General features: G+C 42.8%; 1 protein-coding gene across 1 annotated transcript in view; it reads left to right on the top strand.

Annotated features, from left to right (window-relative positions):
- tox3 (TOX high mobility group box family member 3) overlaps nucleotides 1-15,676 on the top strand; it is a 44,469-nt gene extending 28,793 nt beyond the window's left edge. The window contains exons 3-7 of the mRNA XM_080458768.1: nucleotides 4,561-4,812; nucleotides 12,785-13,048; nucleotides 13,162-13,392; nucleotides 13,593-13,673; nucleotides 13,891-15,676. Of these exons, the coding sequence (XP_080314894.1) occupies nucleotides 4,561-4,812; nucleotides 12,785-13,048; nucleotides 13,162-13,392; nucleotides 13,593-13,673; nucleotides 13,891-14,745 (1,683 nt within the window). The 3' untranslated portion in view covers nucleotides 14,746-15,676. The remainder of the gene's footprint in view (nucleotides 1-4,560; nucleotides 4,813-12,784; nucleotides 13,049-13,161; nucleotides 13,393-13,592; nucleotides 13,674-13,890) is intronic.
- The last annotated feature ends 7,272 nt before the right edge of the window (nucleotides 15,677-22,948 follow it).

A 22,948-nucleotide genomic window follows, 5' to 3' on the forward strand; every position in this document is an offset into this window, starting at 1 on the left:
GAGCCTTAAAGCTAAATAGAAGGCCTCTTCCATCTCGCTGCTATTTGTTTACACAATGCATACTGTGTGCTCAAATTGCTTGCAGTATGTATTCATCAAAAAAGCAGAACGCTTCTATTTACCACGGCGGGCCTTTTGCTGTTTGGACGGCTGTTGTATCATTTACCTTCTGCACTTAGGGGATGAGATAAGATGACCTTGGTGTTGCCGGGTAAAGCATACATCCTAGCAGGGAAAGCTTGACTGCTTCCCTCAGGAAAAAAGATACCGTACACTGAGATTGTGTTCCACTCAGATGGATCATTTTACTCTCTCAATCAAATTAGAGTCATGTAATGAACTATAAATATGTAGAAATGGACTACAAATGATCCAAATTTGAAATAATGCTGATTAGCGGAGCCTTGGTTGATGTTGTCATTTGAGTAGCTGCACTCTGCCTGTCTAGATATTTGAAACTGGATCCTCAATCCAGCCTCTATTGATTCTGAGGCCTATTATATGCAGTAATTGCATGCTGCTGCCTTTAACAAGTCTTGGTTATTGCATCTGTGAATTGCATTACTACGTTTATTGAAGGACTGGGACTATTGCCTGAAAAGCTTTTTCTCGTCTCGATATTGAAAGAGCACTAAGGCATCACAGGGATAAAACACTGGAAGGGAGAATTCACTGATTCATATCCCAGTCATCTCCCTTTATGTTTCTTTTGTTGTAAACACTGTGGAAAGGTTACATTTATTATATATAGAGCTAAAGTAAGGTTCATATATTCTTAATAAAGCCCCATTATTTGTTACACACTCGATCTTGTGAGGACTGCTTGCAGCAGAGTCTTGTGATTATTTTTTTTTCTCATGCCAGTAGAACTGAAACATTTGGGTTATTAACCATAAAAACTGTGGATATTCCAACTCTGATGTGGCTAAAACCTCAAACAGCTAGCGCCACCAAGTGTTTGACATGTTTGGTGTTTAGTGTCCCGTCTCCACAACCGGAGGAAGGATGTAGGTTAACCGTGATTCATATATTCATTGTATTCAGTGACCAACCACCGGGATATTCCACAGATCATTTAACAAATTGGTTTTCACTAATCCTGTGAAACATCTCCACATCTGTTGAGTGGATCTGCACAACGTTTCGAGGGATAAACATGTGATTGGTGATGAAGATCGACTGACTTTCTACTTTACCACACGAAGTTTACATTTTGGATGTGAAGTGGTCAATTAAAAAGAAAAGGTCTTCATAGCGTATGCTTTAGAGCTAGAGTAATTACTCATTGTATTACTTTTCAGACTTTTGCCAGTTATGATTCACATCTGTTGGTTTATATTCATCAATGCAGTCTCAATGGAGCAATAACAAACGACCTGAATGAACGAATCAATTCTGTTGACATTAAGCCTGTGAAACTTGTGATGACAAATTACTTATGGTTTATGCATACTTATATTTGATAAAAAAAACTTTTTTTTTTTTTTTTAACCAGCTGCCGAGTAAGCTCACACTGGCTACATCGGGCCTTTCTGTTTCAGGCCCCAGTTTGCCCACATACCTTTGAACCCAGTGAAGACGGACACGCACAACTGTCCACCCCTTCAGCATGTACATGCCTGTGTATCCCAAGCCGGCATCTGGCTTGGCTCTTGGCTCCTCTGAGCCTTTCAAAACAATTTAAATGGATAATCGGGCTGGTGATGCGAAGAAAGTGGATTGTGCATCTCTTAATCTCCGATCAGCGCCCTCTAAGCTGCTCCTGGTGCAGAATTAGACTGGCTTTATGTGAAATGACACCAGACCGTGTGCAACACTGTAACACTCTGTGGGTCCCAGTAAATTTCTGGCACCTCCTCCCCAGGGAGTGGGCCTTTTCTACACACACACTCACCTGACATCCCCCATGCCCTCCCCTCCGCCCCTTATGAGACTTCAACTCCATGTCTCTGCAGTGCCCCGGGTGTAGATGTTAATTTGAATCATTATTAATAATGAAGGGTGATGCACACAAGCACCATCTCTGATACTGATCCCCCCCCCCCGCCCCCCCATGTCAGTTTTTCCTCCACGTTTAGCAGATTCTAAACTACAGCATGCCTCTCCTCCATGTACATGGACTGTGTTTCATTTAAAGGTCAAAGTCATGCTTGCACTATTCTCCTTCCAAAGTGGAGCTGACCTCAGCCAGCCCTCCTCTTTGACATTGTCTCAAATCTCTAGGTTAGCTCTATAATTCAGGCCACAGTGCACCAGAAATATGGGCTCCAGTGGCCTATATAAGACGCCCTGATTTACCTTGCACAATAAAACACCACAGGAAACATACTTACATCAGCAAATAATGTCCGTAGTTGAGCAAGAGCACAAAAAAATGTAAGTTATGCTTCCTTCCTCAAAAGCATCCCTGCTGGGGCCGATGCGGATGAATGCGGTCAAAAGCATTTCAAGCTGTATCTGACTCCAGAGGGCAAAACCAGGCCTTTCTGCCAGAGAAATTATAATCCTGTGCCATTGTCTTCAGATTGCTGTGTGATATGTTCAAGATGAGGCTGGGACATGAGATCTGAAGGCCGGCGTGGACATTGATCCTTCTCCGTGGGGGTGGGGGGGGGGTTGAAGAAGATGAATGAGGACTTGCGATGATGAACAATCTCTGATCTGCTACTGGAACTTTCTGTCCATGACTCATGACAGATTTTGTTTTATTAGTCTTCCAAAACACACACTGTGTGTGTTTTGATTCACATGCTGCTGAATAGGCATTACTGTGAGCTTACTTTCCGGGCTTTCTTTGTGAGTGAACTGAAGCATAATATGACAGCAGAGGACTGATAGTAAATGGTTCCCAGTGAAGGTGTTTGTGATTTATTTTGCACTCTGTGAGCCGGAGGCCTGTGGATGTGATGAATATGACCTTAGCTCCGTCTGAAAAGAGAACTGATTCTCTTGCTGTGAAACAAGCACTGAAAAGTGAAACAGTGGTAGGGGAGCTGGAAGAGAGGAAGAGAAAAGGGGAGAATAAAAACTCTATTAGCTTCCCCTGCCACTGGAATTCATCAGTGCTTGTCAAGACAGCTGCCCTGAGTAGGCAATGAATTAGTTTCAAGTGTCTGTGTGCTAAAGCAAGCAAGGGGAACATTAATACTCCCTAATCAAGGTCTGTGTTGGCATATTCCCTCTATTGTCTCCCTTCTGTTATTCCATCCTCCAGAGCAGAGGAAGACGGGGTTGTTAGCAGTTTCTCTTCTGATGGATCTTCAGACTGGGAACCTCAACTTTGGAGGTGTTTGAGGTCATGCGACTTGGAATGTTGTGGAGATTTATTCTATTAACACACCATCTAATGTGTTGCTTTACATGTAAGCAAACGCTGTGTCTGTTTTGGTAGGATTGGCAATGTGAGAGAAAGCAGAGCTCCTTTCGATATCCAAGACTTGCATCTCGGGAGAGAATTAACAACAGGCTCGAGTGGGTGCAGGAGATTCATCTTTGCCTGTTAGGAATGGAATAAATGCCCATTTATTCACATTTTTGGGGGCAATTATTTCCATGCCAGGATTGTCTGAGACATGTCAAATAGCTGATGAGAACACCAGAGGCGGCTTAACTTGTAAACACAGATGTAAAAAATGACTCAGAGACAAGAAGCCAGTATGAGATCAACCTGTAGCAGCTTCCCAAAACAGCTGCCTTCTTTTCTTTCGCGCGTCTCCACATTTCAAGCAACACTTGAGAATTCAACGTGATTTTAGCACTATGCTCCTATGTGTTCAAGCAGTTAAACCCATGTCACTTTCATGAATAGAGAGCAACTCTGTAAAGAGGCTTTTTGGTAACTTGGCAGCAACGGACAAGCCCAGCACCCCCAGACAACACGCTGTGTTTGTGCGGCCCGGCAGAGTGGTCATTGTCAGGGTATGAATATTGTGGCTTTCCAGAGAGTAGCTTATTGCAGTGTGCAGATGAAAACAAGACCCAAGTAGGTGAGCAGGCCCATCTCCAAGAAGGCACATAAGCAAATTAAGTGTGACCAAAAGCTTTAATTTGAAAGGCAGAAGGATTAGGCTGTTTGATGAGCAGATTTAAGGGCGCAGGCAAGGGGAACAAAAAGAAACACTTCTGGCCAAGCGTAATAATCTTTGAAAATGTTCTTTAAACCCATCTCCCTGTGACGTGTATTTTTACTGCACTTCAACCCAACATCTTCCATCCCTGAGATTAAGGGCTTTTATCATGTATCCTCTCTCTCCCATGATTGCTGCTTGATATTTTTGCTTTTGACGTCTTCTTCCATTCGCCTTTTTTCCCCCTTCTTTTTTCTCAAAGTGGACTTTAATAGGTTTAGGAAATGTTACATCTTGGTGCACTTACAGACGAGTGTATTAGCCCTCTACCAAGACACTCCCTCTCTTAAACAAAGTTGTCTGATTTAATCCCTGAAGATTTCCTTCCGGTGTGTTGGATAAAGCCCACCTCTGCGAATGCTTCCTGGCTAGAATTCCCCCCCCCCCCCCCCCCCAATTTCATAATTTTTCATTCCTTGATATTTCTTTGCAGACTTTTCACACGCCAAGCCTGGGAGACGAGGAGTTTGAGATTCCTCCGATCACACCCCCACCTGAGACGGAGCCCGGCCTGGGCCTGTCGGAAGTGGACTCGTCGTTCCCGGGGATGCCAGAACCCCCAGCTCCACACAGAGGACCCCTGATCCCTCAGTTCCCCCCGCAGAGCTTGGATCTGCCCTCCATTACCATCTCACGCAATATGATGGACCAAGACGGGGTATCTGTCAACAACGGCCAACCTGTGGTAAGCACTTTTTTGCAAATGCATCCCTCCTCAGTCAGGGAGTGCATTGATTTCCTGCTGGTCAACTCACAAATTCACAGTACTAGACCACAAACCAAATGAACATAAATTAAGCCTTTTCATAGTCTCTTGTTGCTACTGACAGGAGTCAGCATGCATATTATTTGGGATAAATATCATGAGATCCAGATGAGTTGGAAAACTACCAGAAACCTCATACACTAGTCATTACAGTATTCCCCGGGACATTCGCAGTATGCTCATTTATCATCATGTCACACACTTGTAACATGCACAGTGAAATATACACAGTAATACTGGTAACCTGCCGAACATTTAAAGTTGTGGGAAAAAAACAAAAAAAAGCAGAAGCATTCACTCATTGCACAGTTTTGACAATCCCACAGTGATAAAATTAGTTTTTTTTAAGTTTGTCTCGAGTTCACAAGATTTTAAATAATTTGGGTGGTTGTGTGTGGTACAAGGATTTTTTTTACTAAGTTTACATTGATGAGTTTTACTTAAAAGTTTTCATGCTGTTGGTGCTTAAATGTCTCAAGTAGGCAATTGTGTGAATAGAGGATGATTAAAATCAGTTCAAGGAGCTTTATTGTCATTTCAACACATGTAAGCATGAGGTGAAGGGAAATTGGTAACTCTGGTCCCGGTGTCAGCCAATTACAGACGGTAAAAAGTATAAAAATAACTAAGTATAAGATAAAAATGCTAAGTAGCAACTAATTATGAAAACACTATAATAAATATATGATAATTAAAATGAAATGCACAACAAAAAATTGTTAAAGTGACATCACTTGTGGTAAGTTAATAAAAGCAAACAAAAAGGAGGCTGTCAGATTGGTAAAAAAAACCCGTAGTAAATAGAACTAATGGCTCAGAAGATACTGCACATTGTGACATTCTGCAGATGTGATCAGAACTGGTATTGTAACCACAATACAAAAGAAATACAGATAGTGCAAAAGTATTTCTGCTCCTACAAATTACAACAAGTGGTTATTTTTCCCTGCAAAATAATTAGACTGCAATTGCTAAGAAAATTTGAAAGCATCACTATCCATCATACGGATCCCTCGAGGTTAGTTCTCTGGCATAGAGCCACCCAGTTCCTTCAGTGAACAAGATGTTGGATTTGTTTTGTTTTTTTAACAATCTGGCATCAGCGATGTAGCTCTTTTATTTAGATGAGATGAGTATGTCTGGGAACAACTTTGAATAGATCAACGGTAAGTTTTTTAAAAAAATCAAATTCTGATTCCTTCCATATGTGCTCTGCACGGTTTCTCTGTCTTGACTGTGGGGTCCTGATGGGAATAATGACATTTAAAATGGTATGAAAAAGCTCATTTACCTCTTACCCTCAGGGAGGTTCGCAATAGAAATAACTTTTCCAATGGGTCATTGTTCTTAACCATTAATACTAGATAACTCATTCAATGTCTTTGGGTGTGAGGCGACCTCAGGCGTATATGGTTATCAAATGAACCGTCACGATTTGGGGAATTCATCAAGTGTCACCATGTTCCATTTTTAGGTTTTGCTCCCGATGTAGTTTCTTGTTGGCGTACATTGAGAATGAAAGATATTATTAAGCTACGCATGCTACTGGAGGCCAGTTGGTTTTGGCCCTTAAATGAGTCCTCTTCCTGAACCATAATGTCACCTTCACAGTTTTGGTGTACCTCCTGTTGTCAGTGCATCTGGCACAGCAGCTGGCCTTGTTTACCACACAGGAGGTATATGATCACATTGAGTAAATGTCATGATATTATGTTACTTACTGTGAAGACTTGGGGATGGAAAAAAAAGAAAGAAAAAGGAGTAGGGACCCGGAGCGCGGCTGATCCCCTCTTTCTGTAAGGTGAACAGATGTGAATAGATCACAGGTGTTAGAGTACAAAGCGCATTCATTCCCAGAAGGACAGTGAAAATGGAACCCAAAAGTGCCACACTTTCTTATGCTCATATTTAATTCATGTTACCTCCAGTAGCCTTTTTTTTTTTTTTTTTTTTTTTGTCCTGTAAATGCTGATCTGAGCTTCAGCACAGTGTCACAGTAGGTCTTCAAAAACCTCACTTTGTATAGGCTTCCTTGGACTTTCGGATCATCTCCACCACCCACCGCAGTGAGCCGCTGACAAACATATTTCTCTCTCTCACTCTGTCCTCCTCTCAAAACATGCCCAGTCAAACATGGAACAGTAGAGTGAAATAATCACTTCCTTTATGTTGATACTCTTATGTGGGAGATTGCTGTCTCGGGATGGAAAGGCATTTTCAAATGCCACAATCATAGAAGCACTGAAGAGGAAAAATGGAAATGTCAGTGGCTGACTAGTTGTCTTACAGACCTATTACAAAAAAAAAATGGAAGATTCATTTAGGGGAGGAGAAATGAAAGGACAAAGACATGAGTGAAAAGATGATGATTCTGATGCTGCATTTGCTTTGTGAGCCACAAATCACATCGCATTGAGGAGAGGTGCTATTATCATTATAACCGTGTGAATGAATGAAATGTGTTTGAGACCCCCCCCCCCCGCCTCTTCTAACACATTTGTTGAATCACACCGATCTAACAGATATTTATTTACATTCCATATGGGAAAGGAGCTGTAAAAGATTTTTACAGCTCTTTTTCCTGCCTCCCTGCTTCTGGCATGTAAAATAATTGCAGCTTTTAAAATATCTCCACTGCATACAGTAAGTGAGCCCCCAGAAGGCTTTTTGCCTAAAGAATTTTCATTTCATGGTCAGTTAAGCTTTCTGCATCTGGAAGAAACGGAAACCTTGACACAATTACATTCCTGACTGTTCTCACGACTTGCTGGAGGATTAGATTTGATTCTCAAACATTATTCCTCTTTAACACCATTTGCATGGCTCATGTCTCTGATTGTGCAGGGAGACTATTAAAAACTGAGGGGAGAATGTGGGTTTCTGCTCCTCGCCTCGTGGCATTGTCGTCGGCACACTACTCACCCGTTATCAGTCATCGCACATTGTACGGCGGGTGGGGGTAATGTGTGTGTGTGTGTGTGGGGGGGGGGGGGGGGGGGGGGTTGTCTCATGGTGGCCCTTCATTTTTCCCGTAAATGGGATTGATCCCCAAAAGTCTTGCGACAATACCGATACAAATTCTATTCATCTCTGGGTTTTTTTTTATCTTTGCTTTGAGAAAGGGAACTTTTAAATGAGATAAGTAACAGCGCCGTTTGTGGTGCGTTTCTATATACAGAGACAATGATTTACGAAGGCCCTAAGAGGGGTGTTTTGTCATTTTGTCAGCACACTGATAAAGGAATGACAACCTTATATACATGATTACATTCTGTGTTATTTGTTATGGCTGCAGGGGCAAACAAATAAACCGTGCACTATTGCAATTACATTTTTCATCAAGCCACCGTGCTCATATTTCCCAAACACTCCTCTTGGTTTTTGTTTTTTCTTCTTCCCTCCTCTGTGCTAGCTTGCTGCTGGAGAATACTTTGTGTGTGTGTGTGTGTGTGTGTGTGTGTGTGTGTGTGTGTGTGTGTGTGTGTGTGTGTGTGTGTGTGTGTGTGTGTGTGTGTGTGTGTGTGTGTGTGTGTGTGTGTGTGTGTGTGTGTGTGTGTGTGTGTGTGTGTGTGTGTGTGTGTGTGTGTAAAAGCCGGTCTCTTATCAGAACTTAATGAGAAACCCAACCAGCGAATATACCTGGGCTATTTTCAAAAGCTTCTTCCATGTCATTGCATTGCCAAGTGTGCTGCTAATTCCTCCTCCCCTTAATGTTCAGCGTATGTCTCGCAAATTGGCCACAGATGCCGGGGCTTCTACAAAGAGAAATACATTTTCTCAGCTGCAATGTGCCTGGCAAGCCCCGAATCTGAAGTCATTATTTATTTAATCTGCTCTCCTAACAAGCTTCTGACTCTCATTTTTGTCTCCCAGCATGTGTCCTCCTGATTTGTGATTGAGTCTCAATAGTGCCAAATAGTACTGGAGTTAGGGCTGCCAGTATTGCTTTATTCACAATTTCTTCTCGATTTTTCTCCCTGCTGCACAGCGAGGGTCTCTGGGTTCTATTTCAAAAAACACCTGGTGCCTTCAGCACATTTTCACTTTCTTCCTGACGCGTGTAAGCATGTACCGAAATGGGTTCTGTGTCCTCTGCTGATTGGATTCCCAACCTACAGGAGTCAACTGGTTGTATTAAATGTTAAAATCAATATTTAGGATATAGAAGCCATGCTTCCTTATCACTTTTATATCGCTTTGCGGCGGAGCATTAGAGCCGTATATTTTTCATCACCAAACTAGCTGCTTCACATGTCGTTAGCTTTACGGCGGCGAAGACATGCTAATATCCAACGGTGCAGGATGAAAGGGAGCGCTTGAAAAAGCTATTTGTAGTTTGTTGTTCACATGATTTGATATGCCGTGATACTGTGTAGATTGCCAGTGAGTATAATACCTTCAGTTCTGACTGGTCAAAAACCACTATATCCTGAATCAAATGGAAAATGTGAGCACTGTTGCAGAAAGCATGTTTTTTTCTACACTTCCCTCTTATCTCCCTTCCAAGCCAAGAAGCACTGACATGAGTTGTACATCAATTTAAGAGAGTGGATTTTTTTTTTTTCCCCTCTCCCCCTCGCTCTGTTTCTCTCTTTCTCTTTTTTTTTTTTTTTTTTCTTTTCTCCCTCAACAGACAGCCATTGTGACATATTGGGTCAGTCAGAAATGAAAGATATTCATGCAGGCATGCAATACTTGTAATGAAGTCTCAGCTTGACCTTCTGCATGATTGATTCTGTAATTTACTGTTCTCAGGCAGCTCTTGAGCTGAAATGATGTCATGTTGGACAAGTTTTAAATACCCATAATGCATCGGGAGGAACGGCAGAGAGGGGGTACGGGTCAGCGGCTGTACCAGACCGAGGGGAGGGAACCTATTGGCCTCGGAGTCTGAGGAAGGGGGAGGGGAGGAGGGAGGATCGTTTGGGGGGGGTTGAGGGAGAGAGATTTGTTTTTAAGTGGGGGTTAGAGGTTGGTCAGATAGATGGAGTGAGTTTGCACACCACTGAGAGAGAAAGAGAGCGAAGTGTGTTTGACTGAGACCGGGCAGCAGAAAGAAAAACTATTTATCTTTCTGCTATTATAGCCTTTACCGGCATTCAGAATTCCATTTTTCTCATTTGGCTTAAGCACAGACTTTCAGCAGGTTGCTGAAAATGGCAGGGAAAAAAATAAAATAAAATGATGTAGCCGTTTAGAAGCCAAGTAAAGGAATATGTGCAGAGCGCTGATAAACTATCTTTAATAGGACTGACCTTTCATGCTGGCGAAAGTTACTGGGGGATTCATCCTTATAATTACCATATAGATGATTTTACCCCTCTCCTGCCATGGAACATTTCCAAGAGCTCTGGCATTGATTGAATGGAAATTGAACTTGTTAACATTCTTTTCAGCCTGTTACAGCTTGGGTGCCACTGTTCATAAATTCTTACCCCAAATTCTGATTTCCAATATCTTTAAGAACAGACTGAAGCTTTTTTTTTTTTTTTTCCTCTCAACATCAGTGTTGAGATTTTTATCACTTTGCACATGTTGCATGTTTTGAGTCTTGCTGCTGTGTTTATTGGCCTGTGTTTATTGTGGAAAGGGTTTCACACGTTGTCAGTAGTTAGTTTTTTTTTTTTTCCTCATCTGCTAGTTTTCAGAAAGCTTTATGTGGCTCTGCACAGGGTGTTTGCTGTGTTAAGAGTGGTTCAAGCCAACGAGATAATACACAAAACAAGCTATTTCTTCCTCTTCTTGCAATGTATTGTCCTTCGCTTTTGCTACGGGAAATGTTACAAACATCATTTACGTTCAAAAATGCTTTTATTGATTAAGTAGTGCCAGTTGGTTTTTCCAGTGTTTGACATGAAAACACAAACACCTCAACACAGCATGAATAAGGAGGGCACATCTGGCCGCTGTGTGCTGGAGATAAAGACTTATTTGCAGATTTACGATGACTATCAAAATATGTGCTTAGATGTCTGCTGTGACTGCCGACAATGCCACAATCAAAATGCAAATGAGAAGGCAGAGAGACATAAATAAACATCCCTCAGATTCATATTCACAATCAAGACTACTGTTATTGTCGATGATTTCTTGGACTAGTTTGTCAGTACCTTATGTGTTATGTTTTCAGTCGGATCAGACGCGTTAACGCAGCGAGTTTTCGCTGACGTTACTGCCACTGCTCTTTTGTACGTAGCGCAAGGTGCTAATAGCTAAATAGCTGGCGTTCTGCTTGCTGCTGCAATATGTAGTAAGTAAGACATCGGTCAGGTTTTTGAATGTGCGTAAAATTAATTAAGTGCGTAACTGCAGCCATTTGTGGAATTTTTGGAGGGGGTAAAATGTATACCCTACGAAAGCTGTTTTAAAGAAATCACCATATTCCAAACAAATGGCGGAATGGGCAATTGCTCCAAGTCAAAACTGCACCATAAGGATTGGGCGAAAGTGTTATTATACAGATGGCCAGGACTAATGAGCTCACTGTGCACATCTTTTGATGTTCGCAGCGAGCAAAGAGCAAACGGCGAGCGACTGTGTTCTCAGTAATGAAGATGACAATAGCAATGACTACACGGCGAGCTGCAAATATGTAAATCGCAGTCATTTGGTCACAGGCTTGTTTATTGCGGCTTTTTGTTTGCCACATTTCCATATTTGAAGAATCATAACAATATGGCTCCAATTTCTTTTCCCCTTTTAACTTTCGCCTTATTTTTTTCCTTCTGCCGAAAGCTGCTGGAACATGTAAATATAAATCTGCTGTCACTTCATAGATTGTATTTATGATAAGCAGCAGACATGGCATATGAGAAAGAAATGGATTGTAGATCCAATATGTTTCTGTCTGAAATGGTGTTACAATATTGTTTTTGAAGACGGGCATTCATAAGGTTCTTTCAATAAAACCAGGTGCGTGGGTTTATGATGTGTTGATGTTGGGGAGAGATTGAGTTTGTGCTGCTGCTGAATACCAGATGGATGTACCCAGGGAGAACAAATCACCTTTTTCTGTTGTGTTCACGTACCCCCCTCCCCTGCACCATGTCAGCTCCACTGGCTCTCTGATCAGTCTCCTCTCTGGAGAGCCGGCAGGCCCCGTAATTTCATCCTCACCTCAATCGATGCAAACATGTTGCCGACATCCTTCTTTAAGACTCTTTCAAGAAGCGAATATTCTACCAGGCAAAAGTGAAAAAGACTTTAAAAGCGTTATACCTTACATGGTAGGAGCCAGTGGATCTGTCCAAAGCCCATAAGCCTCGTTCCTTCAACTGGTTGATTTATGGAGTTGATTGCACAGAAGTACTTTTTTTTTTTCCCTTTTTGACAGGAAAACATGATTTATGAAAGGTGCCTCTTTCACAGAGTTATGACCTTAAATAAAGCATGCAGGCTTGTGGCTACTTCAAACTAAACTGACATGTAGGTGCTTGCATACAAACGCAGACTTTTATATTGTGGCATTTGAAGTTATGTACTCCAGTCCGCTGTTCCCCTGCAGGGACCGGGAAGCGTAAGGCACCGTCACACATTTCCATACAATGGAGTTTTAAAATGATTCAACCAAGCTGTGCAGCCATTTATTACTTTCCTATAAAACTAGTCCTTTCAGAGTCCAGATAATTTATCATGGCTTGTAATAGAGACATTTGAAGACCCGGCACATCATGACATGTGATCTGGTGCGTAACAATCAAACAGAATCCTGTGACCCGATTTCCACTCTGCCAAGTGATACAGGTACAGGAGCTCAGCCAGCGGCACGACGCCTGTGCAATGAGACTTTCAGAGGCTGGTTGAAACCAGAGGAAAGTCCACGAGTGGAATCAATAATGTGGACGGTGAATGAAATTCCATTCTTACAACAGGTATTTCCTTTTCTTTATAGAATGTTGGACCTGGCCACCTACGTCAGTACCCACCCAACCCAGCAATGGTGATGAAGTCTATCATTAGCATGAACAGCCCCAACGGCATGATGCCACGAAACCAGCTGACCACCATCAACCAGTCCCAGCTCAATGCTCAGCTGAGCCTAAACATGACAGGACCCAACATCACCCACACTTCCCCGTCGCCACCTGCCAGCAAGTCCGCCACGCCGTCGCCCTCCAGCTCCATTAATGAAGACGACCAGGACGACGGTAACAGGGTGAGTACAGAGTCTGGGATAATGTAGACCACCAGCGTAAAAGATAATGGGAGAGAAACTGGTAAAAGATATTTAGGTATTTGTAACAATCTTTATCACAATTCCAATTTTAGGTGATTGGCGAGAAGCGACCAGCTCCCATTGACCCAGCAAAGAAACCCAAGACTCCGAAAAAGAAGAAGAAGAAAGATCCAAACGAGCCCCAGAAGCCAGTGTCAGCGTATGCCCTGTTCTTCAGAGACACTCAGGCTGCTATCAAGGGTCAGAATCCCAATGCCACCTTTGGAGAAGTGTCAAAAATTGTGGCTTCCATGTGGGACGGCCTTGGGGAGGAACAGAAGCAGGTACATCGAACATCTGACTAATCGTGACTATCAGACATTGTGGTTAAAAGCTCTTCTTAGAGCTGGATTCAGACAATAAAACAAATAGTATACACAGTATGCTACTTGGTTGTTTTTTTTCACTCTATATTGGTTTAAGTGTTTCCTACGAAGCTTTACTTGTGCACCCACATATAATCTTTGTGTCTTTGTCATCGCAGGTTTATAAAAGCAAAACAGAAGCAGCCAAGAAAGAATATTTGAAAGCTCTAGCCGCATACCGTGCGAGCCTGGTTTCCAAGGTGAGAATCCACTTCTTCCGTTCATTGGGAAATACTCTAAATATAACGCTGGAGTGATTATATTATGCACTGTGAAACGGTACAGTTTGTGATGTCAGAAGTAACAGTATTGACACTTCAGAGTCTATACAGTGCACCTAGAGTTGGAAGATGTAGCATTGCCCAAGGATGAAAAGCATGAATTTTTTAAGTTTTTTTGTATTTTGATTCTATTCAGGCTGCAGCAGAGTCAGCGGAGGCACAGACCATCCGCTCAGTCCAGCAGACCCTGGCCTCCACCACTCTGTCCCCCGGCATGGTAATGCCCTCACCCCTTAACCAACACCCCTCAATGCCATCAGCCGCCCAGGCCCTTCAACAGGCGCTGCCCCGGGCTATTGCCCCAAAGCCCCTGCAGATGAGACTAGGGGGCAGCCAGATCGTAACCTCGGTCACAGTTTCCCACCCGAACATGTCCTCTGGGATGCCGCCGCAGCTGCTTGGCCAGATGGGCGCTGGAGGGCCCATGGTGGCGGGCGCCCAGTCCACGGCGGTGTCTCAGATGAGTCCGCCCATGCAACCGGTGCAGCAGCATGCAATGCAGCAGCTTCAGCAGCAGCAACAACAGCAGCAGCAGATGCAGCAGCACCTCCAGCACCATCAAATGCAGCAGCAGCAGATGCATCACCAGCAGATCCAGCAGCAGATGCAGCATCAGCATTTCCAGCACCACCTCCAGCAACAGCTGCAGCAACACCACATGCAGCAGCAGCAGCAGCAACAGCAACAGCAGCAACAACAACAGCAGCAGCAGCAACAGCAGCAGCAAATGCAGCTGCAGCACATGCAGTTGCAACATCAGCTGCACCAGCAGCAGATTCAACATCTCCAGCAACAGCAGCAGCAGCAGCAGCAACAACAGCAGCAGCAGCACCAGGCGCAGTGTTCTCCTCCACAGCACTCCCCCGGTACGCCCCACTCAGTGGGAGGCACTGCATCACTTGGCAGCCCTCAGCCAGCTCCCCAGCAGCAACCACACCCCTCCCAAATCCAGGCCCACGCCCAGGTCCTGTCCCAGGTCAGCATTTACTGAGCCAAATGGAAATCCTATCTCAAAGAACAGGAAAAGAATAAAAGCATCATTCCACGTTGCTTTTCTAAGTTGCACTTAAGAAGTGTGTACGATTTAGAATGTTATACAAAGAACGTGTCCATTGTTATAGACAGATATACACATGTGTGTACAGGGGATAAACGTGTTCGCTGGGGTTTTTTTTTTTCCTCTTTGAAATAGGCTGAGCTGTGGCAGAAGCCTGTTTAAGAGTGAGCCCCCGGTGATTGTTTATTTGTTTGTGAGGTCTATCGGTTGTCAATTTTTACTGACTGGACACACAATACGTTGAAAGACAGGTGTCTTTCGCTGTTTTATTTAACAATAAAGCTTTATTTATGAGGCCAGAGTTGTCAGTTGTTTAGTACAGCGGAAGGACATTTCCAGTGCATATTTAAGGAAAAAAAATAAGGATTTTTTGTTTTTATCAGCTCCTTCCTGGGCTGAGTGACTCACAGGATCCTGTGCTGGAAACCAGTAAACCCACACATGGCTCTTTGTTCCCACACTGGCCAGTATAGAGCAGACTTTCTTTAACTTCAAGCCGTCTCTGTGACCGTTGGAACATCACAAGCTGGAGGCCCCCCCCCGGTGACACTGGACCACGTTTCAATCCATGACACATATTGCAGACAATGTCTCCTGAACAATGAGCGGCAAGTGAACATAAAAACAAACAGACACACAAAAAAAAAAAAGGTTTTGGGCTGAAGATCTGTGAAAGAACGGACCGAGACAGAGACTGCCATAAATCATTCATGTTACCACATCATCAAACTGTAGCTGTAATCTGCTGTACATGTTTTGTAGAGTGGGAAGAGACAAGACCTCCTTTATCCGGTAATTTACCCTCCAGATGAGTTGTCCAAAAGCGTGTAACTGGCGACCCACCTCTTAACCCACCGCCCCCTCCAAAAAAAGAAAAGGAAAAAAAAAAAGAAATGCTTCTTTAATCTATTTGTTTTTACTTCAGATGTTTAACAATTAAATTATGGTTTTATTTTGTGTAACAAAGGGGATATTTTATGGTAAATACAAATTTCCGGATCAAAGCAGATGGTTTGGGGATTGATGTATTTTTACTCTGCTCCTTGATACTGTCACTGTTTAAAGAAAAGAATCGAGCAGAGCCGGTTTGTTGCACTGCCAAAGCCAACTGAAAAAGGCATCGGAGGTATTTTTGCCAGCTGTACAGAAGTCCCTGAGGAAAACAAGAAACACAGAAAATGATGTACATTTTTCATATCACCTGTTGTAAAGTTTTAATATGTGAGGCTTTAATTAAAACATTGTTAAACGACCTGTGGATTGCTAAATCACATAGTGCATTTCTGCTCTTTTATACTTTTTTATGAGTTCCAATAGCGGCGATTCGTTTTGTTTGTATTTTTGCTTACAAACCGACTGCGTTTGAAAACTGTCCATAGAATAAAAATGCATATGGAGTTCCTTTTGAAAAGCTTGTTTTCCAGCTCACAATAGGAGAAGTAATTTAATGTGGGGAGTGTTTCCGCTCAGCCGTGAAGACGAATCCAGAGACATTCCATCACTAATATGATAGTAGCCATAATTTTGTATGAAGTATTATATATTTCTTTGTGTCTCTGTTGAAAAATTAAACTATCAATCACAAATATTTATTTGAAGGAATCGGTTTCTTTCTTAAAGTTATATCAGCCGTCATTTCTATGAGGTATTTCTTCGCGTCTCCTTGTTAAAAGAAAAGAAATCACTTGCTTCTTTAAAAGATCTAAAAGAATAGATTTGTATGTTTTTTATGGAGTTATTCTATAATGGGGAGAAGGGATACATTGCAGGATTATTTGGGCATTCATGTTGACGTTATTATAGTTTGTGCTGTTTCTCGGTGATTTGAATGGACGTCCATTGTAACTGTGTTAAAAAGAAAAGGAGGAAAAAAAAAAAAAAAGCGTGTTGATACTGGACAAGGTCAGCATGTAACTGGTACTTGTCTCAATAACAGTCCCCTTCTCACACACCAGTGCACTGGATTCTGCCTCTTTCTTACTCCCTTCAAAATCACTTCATTTCCAAGACATCCCCAGGGGTTTGCTGAGCTCCCTTGAATAATATGGTGAGCGGGGGAGGGAAGGCAGGCAAACAATAATTATCATATCTTCACAATGGGCTGTGAATCCACTGGCCCAGAGAAGCCCCCCCCCCCCCCCTCTCTCTCCCTCTCTCTCGCGCTCTTTCTCCAATGGGCTCCCTATCACGGGTTAATGTTAGTTACAAATTAGGAGGGAGAAATTTGCTTCTGTACGTTTGTGATAGTGCCCTGATAGAATTTTCAGAATTCTGGTTTGTTTTCAATTAGCTGGTTTTTAGGAAAGCATTTGTAATTTGGAGCCGAGAGGCCTGCTTCCACCACCATCACCACCACGGCCGATGCTGCTGCCGCCGAACTCGCCGCCACTGTTTCTCGCTGCCTTTCCGCAGCGATTGGCTCCCCGGCTCTGCGCGGAAAAGATGCCCATTTCTCTGCCGTGATTAATTGCAGCATCTGTCCTGTCAGAAGCCTCGAGTGAAGAGGTCTGCATGAGGAAAGGGAGAAAAAAAAAAACTGCAAATAAGCACTGGCAACAGTCTTAAAGTGCTTATGATGAAATGAAAATTAAAAACAGCAAGTGCCGTGCATGACCTGAATCTCAATACAGGGGCTGGTGGTGGTGGTGGAAGAGGAGGAAGAGGAGGAGGAGGAGGAGGAGGAGGAGGGGAAGAAGAGGAGAATGTGAGAGCGGGTGTCCATGGATACCGAACCCATGCTTTAAAAACACACAGTAATGAGGCTCTGGGAAATGGCTGTTATTATTCTGAACAGATTCACAGCAGAGCCCATTAATAATGCATGGAGCTCCTTGTTATTCCATAACCCCTCAGTACTGCGGTCACTGTGTGTACAAATATCTCACAGCCAGGGTTGGAGTTATGGGACTGTGCAATAAAAAGGTTACAGATATTTTCAAAACACTGTTATACACATACACACACATAATTTACAAGAATAACATACTGCTGCTCCTCTATATTGGAGCTTGGTTTAATTTGAATAGGTGAAGAAATAAATTTCACCTGCAGTGGACTGTTGTTTCTCTTCTTTCTCATACTGCCATGTGATTATAGGAGCATGAATCAATCCATATGTTCCTCTTTGCTCCCATCCTAACGCTGATGAAACGTGTGAAGGGCACATTGACATTAGTATGTCATTTGAGTAATGCAATCATGAGGTGACCTAATTGTCTCCCTCTTCTTCTTCGTCTAGTTCCCCCCGCTGAGGTCAGTTACTCGGCACAGCGCCGATGATGACTAAGGAGTCAGATGCGGAAGCTGAGGGATTTGGTATTTTTAATGACTTATTTTGGCCCTCTTTTGTTGTTTTCCCGTTGGATGCACACATACAATGCGAACTCGACAAAAGCCCCGCTGACACTGACCATCTGACCGTCAGACCCACGCTGCGGACACACACTACAGTCTGCCACTCTCATCTGACAACCCTAAATTTGGTCTCCTTGGAAAAAAAAAAAAACAACCTAGCCTGTTTTATATGGATTTTTTTCTTCTATTTTAACACTGATAGGATGTGGTCGAGGAGGAGCTGGGACACAACTGACCCTACAAGTCCAAACATTAACAAGAGTGTGGACTGATGAAGTTGATGACACTTGCACCAGAAATTATGAAAACAAAAAGGATTAAGTGAATCGTACAACTGATTTATATTTAATTCATATGTATACTGTAAGGAAATGATTGAATCTTATAGTTAAGACAACATTATCAAACTAAAGCTGTAATACTAAACCATTAGTTGATCTGGTAAGATGATGATATACGTGTCAATAAAAAGTCAATTTCAGAGTGAACCCTAACAACTGAACATGAGCCATGAGCTACTTATTTACAGATCACAAACTATATACATTTAATAGTAATAATCAATGCTGGTAAGACAGCTATAAACAAATACCTAAACGAAATAAGGAGTCATTGAATTAGTTTGTAGTGTGAGACACAAACGTGTGGTGTGCACCTGTGGGTCCTCTGTGAGGGAGGCAAGCATGTGCAGCGTTGGTGGATCTCATTGTGTTTCCCGGCACGAAAAGCAATAATAATAAACTTCTCCATGTTGAACGTCTCACTTCTCAGTGTCATACTCCTTTTGCCTAAATGATCCTAATGCTACTTGGCGATGATTGTTGGTAACACCAACACTGGGATGTTCAACCTGTCAGTCAGTCGACCCCCTGCCAATCACAGGCGCCCCTGAAGTGCGGCCAGCTGTGGTTTGCAGGGATTGGTCGATAGAGGCGGGGGGAGGGATCTGAGCTCAGAATCTGACCAGCGTTTGGTTGCATCAAACTAATAAAGCCTTGCTGATCAAGTGTTTGGTGATCATGGTTGTAAGTACAGTACCATGCAATTAAAGATAGCCTGAGATAAGATTATAATTTAAAATCAAGTGCCTCGATCTCACTCAGTTTGAATGTACTTGGCTCCCGCGATCACTCCACCGATAGAAAATGATGAAACAATCAAAGCAACACTGCTGCACTGTCATTTACAGCATCCTGTGGAGGTAATATGCTGCATCACATCCACATTCATTGTTTACATCAAGCTCTTTAGTTGTACACAAATGCTTCTACAACGGTTTTACAAGAAGACCAACAGTTGGCAAAAAAAATGTGTGATTACATTCAAGGAATTCTTGACCTCGTGTTGATGAGCTTCACTGAGGGAACTATTGACCCCTGAGATGAATGGTGAACTTTGTTTTGGGGTGGGGGGGCACTTGGCTGCTCTGTTAAGCTGACTGGACTGTTGACATCCCTGACCAATGGTAACGTTTGTTTAGAGAACTTTTGACCCGCCAGACTAACGGAGCGCCGCAGACGATGCCTCCGAGCAAAGTTAATAGCACATTCAGAGAGACGACCATAAATATTGAGCGAGGCCCGCACAACCTTTCCAATGGTCTTTGGGGTGTTAATTCTCTGATTATGTCAGCTATTTTACCACATTGTTTGAAAAGTAAAAAGCATATCAAACCACTCATTACGGATAATAATCTGGGGAAAATCTTAAACGATTGCATTTGTAACCCCCCACCTCCCCCCCACCCCTTTAGTCTTCCATGTCTGCATGCTTGCACAAGCAGCATGCTTGTGTACACACATTTTTCCATCCGTGGATTTCTGCACAATGATGTTGCCTTGGAGACGGAGTGATTCAGCCATTAGGCTTACCCCTCCACACACCCCCACCTACATCCCCTCTGTTCCCTTGCTTTTGTTGAATTCTGTTAAGGTAAGGCTGATCTGCCAGTCTTTTGACCTCCGTCAGCCAATGCACTATTGCACCGCACCAGCATGCTTTGCTAATAATATAGCAATTGGGGTGTAATAACAGTGCTGATCTATAGTCTGCCTTCAGCTAAGTACACATAATTGATTGGGGGGGGGGGGGGGGCGCTGACATAAATAAGAATCTGCTCATCATTCTGAGTTAAAACGTAAATATTTGTTTTCTCATTTATTCTTCCATCTTTCAGCTCGACATGGTGTACAAAAAGACGAATCAAACAAGACAAAACAGTCTCCTGGTTTTTTCAGTCACTGTGGTTTAGAGTGAAGGGCACAAAAGGTGGTTGGATGAAAAGATGTGCATATGTGACAGTGTGTGTGAGAGAGAGAGGGGGATATGGGAGTCGTAAAAGGATCAGAGAAAAGAAAAACATGTATAACTTTTGGATCCCCACATTGTGTCATAGATCAATATAGAGCAGAGTGCACAGAGGAAGGGCAGACAGGGAGGACAAGTGTACAGCGATGAAGATGAGAAACGTGAATATCAAAATTCAAAAGGGAAGAGACGGAACAGGTAAGACAAACAGACTTGACAAAGGCTAGACGAGACAAAACTATCTTTTTTTCTCTCCGGCGTTCTTAAAAAGAATTTCCGTCCACATGTCACTATGAACACGGCTCAACACAATGTAGTACATATGCCAGGCCTTTAGCTGGCGCCGTGACTCACCAAATACACAAAAAATGCAGAAGAAGACACACAGAAAAGGAGAAGAAGAACCAGAGGATGTTCCTGCTCCACTTTGTACTCGAGAGGCGGGGTTGTGAACGACGCAGATATGTGACGTCATTCGGTAACAGTAGCCTCCGCCCTCTCGGGACTAACACTGAAGTTGTGACTACTGAAAAAAAAATGAGTTAACTGAACAACCAGTGTGTCCAAAGTGGATTATGTAAACAAGAACAGAGGATAGACACGGCCGATGAGATATTTGAATATTGCAGCTTGTCGACCGTGACGATCGTCACTACCAATCAGCAGACGGCTGATTCCTCCTTATTGGACCCGCTCTGTAGTGCTCGGTACCCCAACGGAAGGGTGACAACAATCGTAACCATTCTTTCGGTACCATCCGAAACTTTTGCGGTGGGTAAGTATAAAAACCTGTTCCGTCCCGTCATTCTGTTCAGTGGGACTGAGGATAATATTCATGACTTAGACCATTACTTCCCAGTCAAGGTTCAGGGGGTTTTCACGCTATGAAGTTGTCAAAATTAGATTCACACGTATGAAACAACTTACAATCTGCCAAACTGCTGCCTTGTTTTTAGTTATTATGGAAATGTTGGTCATAGTCAGCATGTGGCTTCAATGAAATGTTTTGCAGAGTCAGCGATTGGAAAAGGGATCCACAGCCATTCTTGGAGGCAATCTGAGGAGTCTCCAGGGAAATAAAGTTGGGAAAGACCAACCGAGACTCGATGCTCATAACAATACTTCATAACCACGATCTTTATTGTGTAGGTATTGTGATCGCTGTATGTTTGCATTGCTGATATAACGTGTGTGTATGTGACATAGATCGGATACATATATGCCTCAATAAATCAAACAAAATTTAAGGGGGAAACAAAAATTCCATGTCATAACCCCAACAGACCCCTCAATACCAAGCTCAGGGCATTGATGAGTGAGCTTTTATTCTTTTTTTAGCGATAGAGATATTTTTGCATTGGATCATGTCCACACCCTTAGGGCGAAACATGGCGGGGTTTTTCCTGTCCAGATCCAATATTTGTCTTTTCAGTCAGGTTTCCAGATGAGAGTTTTCATGACGATGTGCAACGGCATTAAAATATACTGAGGTGTATGTTGCTTGAGAGCGAGAGCAGATAAGCAACCCACGATTATCCAGCTGTCCGCGTCATAAAGGTCACAGAATAAACATCCACAGCACAAAGAAAAACTGTTTGTTGGAAGCAGTTGTCACCATAACAATAACACCAGAGACGATATGAGTGAGGGGCTGGTCTGTTTCACATTATTATGGTGGTCATTTCAGTATGGTGTTGTGCGCTGTCAGTATTTTGCAGACCAAATACATCTGGAACATTTAGTCTCTGTTGGGCTATACAGTTGCTTGAGAGAAAAAAAAGAGTAGAAATAAATTTAAAAAAAAGAGTACTCAGCAAGCTGTCAGTGATTTGAGAGAGCTTTCTTTATTGTGACAGATCATCATGCCCCAGAGGTTGACAGATGTCCCTGCATTGCGTGGAAAGGATAGCAGTTTCTTTTTATTTGGACTTTGTTTGCTTTAAGAATGTCACCAAAAAAAGAAGAAAAAAAAAGCCCCAGCTCTGCCTGTTCTCCCCCTGTTGCCACTTTCCGATTTATTTCATCAGTGTTTTATAGGCTTTGTGTTCAGCAGAGGATCCCAACTCTGAAATTGCCTTTTATTGCAACTTACTTAGCCTGTTAATATAGACTATTACAGAGCCAACATGTTTCTATGGCAACAAAACTGATAAAGTGTACCAGGAGACTAGAGTGATAGATTACATGTGCACGCCGTGTCACATCCAATTAACTCAAACTGACTGTACACCACATTATGCCACGACTTTGCAGGAAAATCAATAAATATGGACGGTACCCAACAAGGTTCCCCCCCTCTGTTTCTCTTTCTTTCATCCCTCATGATGGCAGCGAAGCCAAGACAGATCATGCCACTAGGATGTCCCTGCTGCTACAAGAGGCAGGTGCTGTGTAGACACCATTCAAAACTTGGCCTATTCAGTCCAACTCCTCTAACGCTCCATTCATGCATAGCAAAACACCATCTGCTCCTGTT

This window comes from Lipophrys pholis (genome assembly GCF_963383615.2).
Source record: "Lipophrys pholis genome assembly, chromosome: 2".
NCBI lineage: Eukaryota > Metazoa > Chordata > Actinopteri > Blenniiformes > Blenniidae > Lipophrys > Lipophrys pholis.